The 10,007-nt window shown below is 35.7% G+C and overlaps 1 protein-coding gene across 1 annotated transcript; it reads right to left on the reverse strand.

Moving 5' to 3' along the window:
• Positions 1–3,753: 3,753 nt before the first annotated feature.
• Positions 3,754–6,758, reverse strand: LOC113700084 (triacylglycerol lipase OBL1-like). The gene is made up of 5 exons (XM_027220531.2): positions 6,338–6,758; positions 5,575–5,774; positions 5,393–5,426; positions 4,444–5,054; positions 3,754–4,337 (listed from the first exon to the last, which is right to left on the reverse strand). The coding sequence occupies exons 1-5, from the start codon at positions 6,654–6,656 to the stop codon at positions 4,068–4,070; spliced, it is 1,434 nt and encodes a 477-aa protein (XP_027076332.1). The 5' UTR covers positions 6,657–6,758; the 3' UTR covers positions 3,754–4,067.
• Between the last annotated feature and the right edge of the window lie 3,249 nt (positions 6,759–10,007).

Here is a 10,007-nt window from a genome sequence, read left to right on the forward strand (position 1 = left end):
CACTCTTTAAGAAAACTCTCCCATACATTTTAATTGATCCTCAATCATCCTCCTCTTAAACCCCAAAATTCTCATTCTTTGTAGTAGATTCAGCAAAACTCTCCCTTACATTTTAATTAATTGCTAATCATCCTCCTATTCCCCAAGCAAATCTTTTGTTGGCAACAGTGAAGATTTCATCATTGTTGTAGAAGTGATTACTCGGCGAAACTCCACCGAACTCTGTCACTGCCGCTTTCAAATTTTCCTTGTTTTTCTCACAGAATCTATGGTCTAAAATTATTCTTTCTAAAGCAAAACAAAGTTTGAAGAAAATCAAATTGTCGGAAATTAATAGATCAATGAAAAATAATTTAGTTTGTTTGGATTACACATTATTTGCATGTCATTTACATATATTGATTTATTTACATCGTCAATGCACTTTTCAATCAATTTTCTATTTCACATACATCACATCAAAAAAATACTAAATATTTTTTCAGAAAAGTATTCTAAGTGATCTCCAATCCAAGCACACTCATATGATTGGGAGAGTTTGGAGATCTTAGCAAACGGTTAGATGGAGTTTGAGGAAGAAATCTGACATTATCTTCTTCAGCACAAAAAACACAAACGGAAATAGGCGGGAAAAAAAGACGGGTTTTGGATACAAATGGCTAGTAACGACGTGGCAAATTTTGAGCCATTTGGCCTATATATGGAGCCGTATATTTACCCAAATTTTTGCCATTTAGACGAGACGGGTAATTTCTCTCTGAATTTGGCAGAAGGGAGTAAAAAGTCGAGCACTGTAGACGCTTGACAGTTTATACTAACCTTAACATGACTAGCTGTACATTCAATAATACACCACTAAAGAATAGAATCATCAAATAATGGAGGGCCCAGCAAACTTTGATCCTCATCTACTCAAAATGGCGCAACGGTTCCCATGAAAGGACTTGTCACATCAAAACTTGGCGTGTTTCGAAGGAGTCTAAAGTTTTTTTTTTTTTATCGTAAATAATTTACTTTAATCTAGTCCGAGAGAAGGAAAAATTGACGAAATTTTTTCATCAAAGAAAATTACATTCATACCAACAGCGGGATGTTGGCTCGAAGGAGTCGAAACAATCTAGAAGTTGCATAAAATGGCCCCAGCCCTTTCTCTTTCATTTTGCCCGGGAATCATTTCGCTTGCGCGTCTTGTCATAGTCAAATCTTGTCATTTTTTATTTTGATTTTTTATTTCTTCAACGTTGTAACTTGGACGGCTACCATTGGGCAACCGTGATCCATCACCTCCTTTGCTCTGCCAAAATTATCCTTGACTTCAGTTTTTGGTTTCGTGTCATGCATATACAAGTTAAATAGACTTTTTACCAACAAAATGATAGAAACCCCTGCACCATTTTGTAAAATTTTCTCCAAACATTATACGACAAAATCTGCGATCCATCACAATTATTTCGAGTGTCACTACTGCTTAGGTGGACTGAGTAGAAGTGTCAAGAGAGAGACAGAGAGAGAGAGACGATATGAGTTTGCTTGAATAATTAAATTCAGTAGTTTGATTTGAAGTGTTAAAGGTAGGGGTGCAAACGAGCCGAACTCGAGTCGAGTTTTGGCTAATCGAGTCAAGCTCGAGTTAATTTTGTGAAGTTCGAGCTCGAGCTCAAAATATCGAGCTTGAGCTCGAGCTTAAAAAATAAAAAAATAATTATTATTATTTTATTTTTAAAAAATAAAAAATAATTATTTATTTTTAAAAATGAATAAAATAATAATTATTTTAATAAATAATAAAATATTAGGGATATATTTGTAATTTTATTATTAAAATAAAAAATAAAAAATAAAAAATATATATAATTGAGCTCGCGAGCCAACGAGGTTAATGTTTTTGAGCTTGAACTCGAGCTCGAGATCGACTCGAACTCGATATTGACGAGCTCGAGTCGAGCTCGTATTCGAGCCCCGCGAGCGGCTCGATTCGCGAAACACCCCTAGTTAAAGGAAATCAATAATGGGTAAAAATGGCTGTCGAATGGCTGTCCGGAAAAGGTAGCCATATGATAATTCCAAGTACAGCCTCTGAGTGGGCTAAGATTATCTCTGCTGAAAATCTTTTGGTCTCTCTATTTATTTATATCTCAATTCATACAATATTATAAAATTATGCAACTATGTCATGATTTTAATTTTTGATATCTAAATAAATATATTAAAATAAAAATTTTTTAATGAATATTTTGACATTCAAATTACACGAAACATATCTTATAATGTTACAAATTAATTTTGAGAATTAATCAAGTTGCACATAATACACGAAACATATCTTAAAATGCTCCAATATCTTAATGTTACAAATTAATCAAGTTGCACATAATAAGAAAATGCTCCAATATGCCACCTATGAAAAAAAAATATAAGTATGCAATACAAATATAAATATAACTATTTTCATTTAAAAAAAAAAAGATAAAAGCTATATTAACATACCTTAAAATTTCAATCTCTTTTCCTAAAAGTAAATTGAGTTTTATGTTCTTTCACATAACTAAATTTATCTATGATTGAATGAGTGATAAATTTTTCAATAACTTCCTTTTCTATGTACATAAATAGGCAATCATTTAAGAAATTATTTTTCAACTTATTTTAGAGTTTTGTCTTGATTATCTTCATAATTGAAAATGCGCATTCTATAGTTACAATTAACACAAAAAGAGTGAGAATAAGTTTAATCAATTGGGCTAAACTGTATATTTATACATATCAGCCAATACAGTAATTATTTTTATTTTATCCTATTGATAATTATGAATTGGGTCTTTTTATTATAACTAGTGAGATGGCCTTGCGCTGCATAGGGGAGACTATTTCCTGTGTTAACTTGCACAATTTTTTGTTGTAGAATATTTGTTGTATGAAAACAGTATAATGTACAGAGTTATATAGTTGTTATAATTGTGGTTTGAATTAGCAAATAATTTGGAAAAAGTAGTAATCAAATAATTTGGAAAAATTCAATAGAAGGAATTTTTTCGGCAATCTATAGTACACAAATATGCTCATATAATGAAGGAAACAATGAACCAAAGAAAAATAATTTCTATAGTCTTCACTTTCATTAAAGTCAACAGTAATTTATTCATTCTTTGCTTAACAATTGTTTATAGGCAAAATTATTCATGGCAATCAACACATTTAGATAGCATTGCAAATTTTTGTTTGGTTAATTACACGCACAATACGTGAATCATTTTTTTTGGAGACAATTTTATTGAAGACAAAACTATTTGCCTCTTTTATCTATACTTTTGTTAAATGCATATCGAAGAGGTTTCAAAAAAAGCACCACTGAGAGCAAACTTTGGAAAATTCAATGGAAGGAATTTTTCCGGCAATCGATAGTACACAAATATGCTGATATAATGAAGCAAATAATTAACCACAGAAAAATAATTTCTATGGTCTTCACTTTTTACACCAGCAATTAGTGATATTCTATAACTACGGCCCCGTTTGGCAAGTGAGATTTTTGGATGTTTATCTAAAATTATACTGTAACTTACTAAAAAATTTTTTAAAAAAATTTTTGAAGTGTTTTTTCTTTGAATATTTTGAAGTGTATAGTTTAAAATATTTGAAAATTTTTTTAAGAGTAATGTAACTAAAGTTCTTAAAAAAATTGTAGCAGATAAACTTGACAAAAAATTTGTCTGCCAAACAAGGCCTAAATTAGGCTAACGTGTCCGCTAATAATTCTCACAATTAGAACTCCAATTATGTTAGTGGAAACACTAAATGAATATAAGTATAGTAAAATACAAAATGTTTCACAACCAGCACATGCTTTTAACACACCAAGTTCGTTTGACACACTAAACGAACTGCCAGCACATGCTTGAGCCCGCCGTGAATTAAAACACACTAACGCAAAGTACAAAGCCATGCAGCAATCCTGCAGGCTCAAGCATACTTTTTTTTTTTTGACCAGCTTGAAAGTATGCTTTTAAACCATTGGGCCGTCGTTTGCATGAAAATCGATTACGGAGAACCAATTGTCCTTGGTCTTTTTATTGGCCAAGCCATGGCTTGGAAGTGTACAAATTGGGAGACGCAAACCTTGTGGAATTGACATAATCTAGAGGAGCATGTGCTGGCAGGCCAGCCAACCCGAAGAGGCCCATCAGTCGAACCGCTCGCATAACCTTCAATTCCTTGTATTCAGGTCCCATAAACATTCCCATCCCAAATCCTCTTATCAGCTCCCAAGCAGAGATCATTTTTTTGGGGATGAACATGAAGATTGAAAAGTAGTTCTTGTTTGGTACTTCATCAACAATCTGCAGCACATGGAAAATTAAAATGTTTAGTCCTAGGTTCTGATATACGGCATTGCAGATGAGAGAAAATTAGAAATGAACTTGGGAATGCCAAGGGATTAATTACATCGCCCCTGTAAAGGCTGTTGAAGTAGATGCACTTTCCAAAGTGCTGAAAATCGCTCCATGAATTGTCCCAAGGGACTCTAGGCACAAGATCGTTGCAATAAACGATCCTAAAGTACTTGCGCGTGCTGCCCTCCAGGTTTTGTTCCACGAATGCTCCAAATCTGGAATCTGCAACTCTTGGTTGACCAAAAGTGTAGACCCCGTCTAATCGGTCCAACAGATCCTTTTCTTCGTGATACGCCAAAATGGATGGAAACAGGATTGCTAGTGCACCACCCAAGCTGTGACCCGTCACTATAAATCTAGCCTTGGGATTGTTTTTCAAAGCATCTTTCAGAATTTCCCGGATGGTATAGTAAGCGTATTGCCTAGTAGATTGGGGTAGGTCCTTGGGCCAGCCACTGCCCCTCTGTAGACCAAGAGCTTCCATGAATCCAGAATGCGCCCTCCCCACTTTTGGGAGTTCAAAATAGGAGAGATCGATGTCTGTAATCCAATCTTCAGCAGCAAAGGGTTCTGTACCTCTGAAGGCCACACATATCAGTTCCGAGTCCGAGTCCTTATTTTGTCGAAACAACATTGCTTGTGTTGTTGGTTTCCTTTGGAAAGCTAGCCACCACCACAAAAAAAGGAGGAGAAAGAGGAAATAAAAGGGGATCAGTTCCGATTGAATTTGAAAGGCAAATAATTAACCATCAAACTAACAGCAATTTAAAACCGCCTTTTGAGTCCGTCATATTATTGCTTTCACATGGTATCTTACCTATTAGTACTATCTAGGAGGATAGGGTTTCGAATGCTCAAAAGCCATGAAACTCGTTCTTAATGAAAAGCCCAGCTAATTTTCGTAAACAAGTGCTCTCCAATAACTACTCATCGTTGCAAATCCCTCTCTCACAATGCAGCCATTAAAATTTAAAAGTTGGGTAGGAATAAGGAATACTTACCGTTCCAGAAATCGTAAAATCCCATGAATTCCATCTGTGTAAAAGCAGTTTAACGAGCTCGTCAATTGTCACTACATGATATCTAAACAGATGACTACACTAAGGTTATCGAATAAGTAAGAAACAAAACACACACACAAACACGTAACACACGTAGAAAATTGAAGCAGAAACTGTTTTACCTTCCAGATTTTCGAGACCACATCTTCGATATGAGCGGGATTCTCGTAAACGACTTTGGCAGCCATTATTGCGAGAGCCGAATTATATCTCGTATCGTCAATTGGGATGCTAGCATCCAGCTCTTCCCGGTTGTCTGAAAGTCCAATCAGCGACAGGAACTTGGGCGAATCTCTATCTGGGGCTTGTACTGGTCGGCGCCCTGCAAAAGATCAAAATGGATCCAAACCTCCTTACAGCCTTTATTAAGGGTACAACCATGCACACACGTAATCTTTAATGACCTGGTCGATAAAATATAGTAAAGAAGAAGTCCTATATAGAATGTTATGCTGTACAACAAAACGATAACTAATTTCTCATTCCCTTCACACTAAGACACTAATTTATGGGTTTGGAGGCTTGCGTTTTGAAGAAACCCCACATAATCGAGGTATTAATCGGGAACAAAGGATTACTGTTCCCATCACAACTCGCCCTGGTTTGGAGGATTTGGAAGATGGTGGGAGAACTTCCACGTAAAATGTTGGGATGAGACCTCGCCCGCAGATTAACGCACCCATCCACACACGCACGATAGCATGCCCTTATATATGTTTGGCATTTTGATAGCTCTATTCTTATCGATCAATGTTCATGAATTATCCAAAAAGCAAATAATAATTGCATTGGGCAAAGTAGGTAGCAGGAAACTTGGAAAAAGTCAGGCGAATGAAAGAAAAGCAAGAGAAATAACTAATTAGGAAATTCAGTAGCAGAGTCTACCCCGAAGGATTCTGAAGATAAGCCCCATAAAACCGCCATTCACGTGCAGCAGGTTAAGCCACTGCTCGAGTGCATACCCCAACAATGCTAGCGGTCCTGCTAACATGAACAAGATAAGTTGCAGCACGACAGAGCCAACTATGACCACCCTTTTAGGGAATGGTAACCTCGTCCCTCTTGGGGCAAAAATAAATCTTCTATTGTCTGCACGGCTGGAGAGCAAGAAACGAAGGAGATCGAAGGCTGTGGCGTCCTTCGGATCTAGCACCAGATAGTTGCTAGCAAATGCCGCCTCCCCATTGGAAGCCATTGAAGCCATTGAAGATTCTAACTCTAAAGGCTGGGAGATTAATTAATTGATAAAAGGTTCAGCTAGCAGCTAGTATATAGTAATATGGTCGAACAGGGATACAGCGATGCATGTAGCGGACCAGTATATATATATATATATATATAGAGATCAGCGATATAAGGCATCAAGATTTTCTTCCCCACTTCATTCCCTCGATCAATCTAGTGATTTGCTTTTGCATTTTGTTTTTTTTTGTTTTTTTGCCTTTTTTGGCATATGGAAAACCCAAATTCGACGTTGAGCTTTTTATCACCGTTCGTTTAGATACATACTTATTATTATGTTTTGCATTATTATTCTCGAAAAGTTTGTAATTCAAATAAAACAATCAAAAGAGGATAGAGCACGGTGGAAAAATTACAATGTTCACACAAATGAGGAACTAGAAAAGGACAAGCGTAAAATGCAAGGGGTAGTGTCAAAGGGAAACCTCTTGGCACCAAAATCTTATGCGTCGTATAATTAGCTTGGTACAGTCGCATTGGCAATCTCTCTCCATTTTGCAAAAGCGCGAAAATCCTAAACACTTCGTGACGTGCAATATTGAGAACAGTCAGTACAAGTCGTGTGCGTGAAAAAAAAAAAAAGTGTAAACTAGATTTAGGATGGAAAACCTATTGTTGTTGTTTCTACCATCTAATCTTAATTTTTGGCGAAAGTGGGAAAACCCAAAACATTGCAAGAACATGCATTCGACAAGTATGGTACCTTGGGGTTGTTAGAAAGCAGTAGTTTTGTACTAGCCTAAGCAATCATTTCCTCTGGAGTGGAGTAAATTAGACAAAGTAGTTTTTCTCTCAAAGTTAAGACAAGGGAGAAAGCCCAAACTAAACATTATTAATAGTCGGACACCTACATTACTACGAGATATACAAAAATCAAAGTGTAATTGTCACTAATATCCTCGGAGTTGTTAAAAGGCCCGCCCACGCACTCAATTATTGCACAAACCAACTATAATAAATTAGATGGGCAAATACTTGTGTAGACTGGGTTTACAGCTGAGCTAGTAGACCGAGCGGTGGAAAAATTGCCACATCATTCAAGCCACAAAAGTATTCCGGGGGCTCAATTGTATATTTTAAAGTTGTTCGGTGAATATCATCTCATAAAATTAGAAATGAAACTTTTAATATGAAATTTAGTGAAATTTCAAATTTGATGCTTTCAAAATAGTGTGTTTGTGATTTAAAAAAAAATTAAATTTAATCATTTTATTCTATATTATAAACTAAATAAAGAGATAAATACATTTAAAATTTTCAAATTACATATTATTCAATACAATAAAACTTATTCAACTATGTTTTTAAACAATATATTTAAAAGTACTTAAACATTTAATAGTAATTATTTTTATTAAAAGTGTTTTGAAGAAAACTCAAATACAGTACAAATTACATATGAAGTCTAAGCAAAAATTACAGAAAATGAGAAAAGAAGATAGCGGTAGAGTCAGGCTTAGAAATCTTACAAAAAAGTTGACATGGAGTATGGGCAAGAAAGCAAGAAGACAGCTTTTTTTTTTTTTTTCGTAACGGTAGAATTCTTATAACATAATCTAGTCTAATTTAAACAAGAGGAAAAATAAAACTTGATATGCACAGATATTTCATTGAAAAAGGCCAATTAAGACCGTTATATATTGTGATAATTTTTTTGATGGGAGTCAGGTATCGAACACTTGATCGCGGGACCAAAGGCCCAATGGCGCAAAAAGACAGCTAAAGGTGGGATTGCGAAGTATACTAGTATTGCATATTTGCATTTTAAAACAAAAAGAGTAGTTTGCCGTCTCGGTTAAGCAAGAAAAGTTATGAATAATTTCATTCATTAATAAGGGGACACTCTGTCCTCTCCTACCCGTTCCTCCATCACCATCCATCATCCATATCTTTGAAGGGGACGGCAGATCATATCACTGGAAAAGACAGCACCCATATCAGACGTTCCTTTCCTCCTCCTCCTAAACCCCAAAATCCTCATTCTTTTGTATTAGATTTGGGAAAACTATCCCCGATATTTTAATTGATTCTCAGTCATCCTTCTCTTCCCCGAGCAAATCCTTTGTTGGCAAAGGGGCGGTCTTCGGATACAAAATGCCTAGTGATGACATGGCAAATTTTGAGCCATTTGGCCTACATATGGAGCTGTAGGCCAGGTTTAGCATTCTCCTATTTTTAAGAGAAGAAATCAGAATTAAATCGCTGATCTTGGTCGCAGGCCTAGCATTCTCACTGAGACTTAGAACTCACCGGGAAGAAAATAGACTTTATGGATGGAAGGGTAATAGTAATAATTTCACTCTGAAATTTGGCAAAAGCGTGTAAAACGTCAGACCAATTAGAGGGGACGGGCAATTTCTCCCTGAATTCAATAATACTACTGAAGGATTAATACTAAAAGAATAGAGGGCCCATCAAACTTTTTTAATCCCCATCCACTTACCGTTCCAGTGAAAGGACTTATCGCATCAAAACTTGGGGTGTTTTCAAGGTGTCTAAAGTAAACGACGGAAGCTCTCCATAAAATGGCCCTTTTACAGTATCTTTTAGGCATCATTTCACGTGCTCGTCTTGTCATAAGTCAAATCTTCTCATTTTTATGTGTTGTTTTTTCATTTCTTATAGTATATTACTGTGACTTGGACGGCTAGCATTGGGCAACTGTGATTCATCACCTCGTTTGCTCTGCCAAAGTATCCTTGAAATAAATGACTGGTTTGTTTGGATTGCTTCATATTTTTTCAATTTTATTTGTTTACATCATTTTTACAATTTTCAATATATTTTTTTATTTTTCTAATATTTTTTTATATTACATACATCACATCATAAAAAATGCTACAGTAAAAATATCTCAAATAATTCCAAATAATTTACAATTCAAACAGACCCGGCGATTAACTGGGGATCGCACCGCAACAACGGTTTGATTTGACAGCGTCACGCACTATGGTCGAGATTCACCTTATGCGATGGGCCCTCGCCCGCTTGTCACGTGAATTCCGTGTTTTAGATAGTATTAGTTTTTTTTTTTTTTTTGGGGAAGGAGAAAGAAATTTTCGATCCATTCATATCACGAAAAGCAGCATTTACAATGCAAGGTGGAAAGTTGTCCCACCCTGTAACTCTCTATCCGCCAAAAATAAATAAAGTAAAACTTAGCCAGTAAGTGGAATCAATCATACATGAGTGTGTTTGGATTGCTGACTCACGTTTGTTGATACTGTCCGCTCCGGAAAGGAAAAGGTAGGTAGCCATATGATAATTCCAAGTACAGCGTCTAAGTGGGCCAAGATTATCTCTGCTGAAAATC

Source organism: Coffea arabica, chromosome 7c (genome assembly GCF_036785885.1).
Source record: "Coffea arabica cultivar ET-39 chromosome 7c, Coffea Arabica ET-39 HiFi, whole genome shotgun sequence".
NCBI classification, from domain to species: domain Eukaryota; kingdom Viridiplantae; phylum Streptophyta; class Magnoliopsida; order Gentianales; family Rubiaceae; genus Coffea; species Coffea arabica.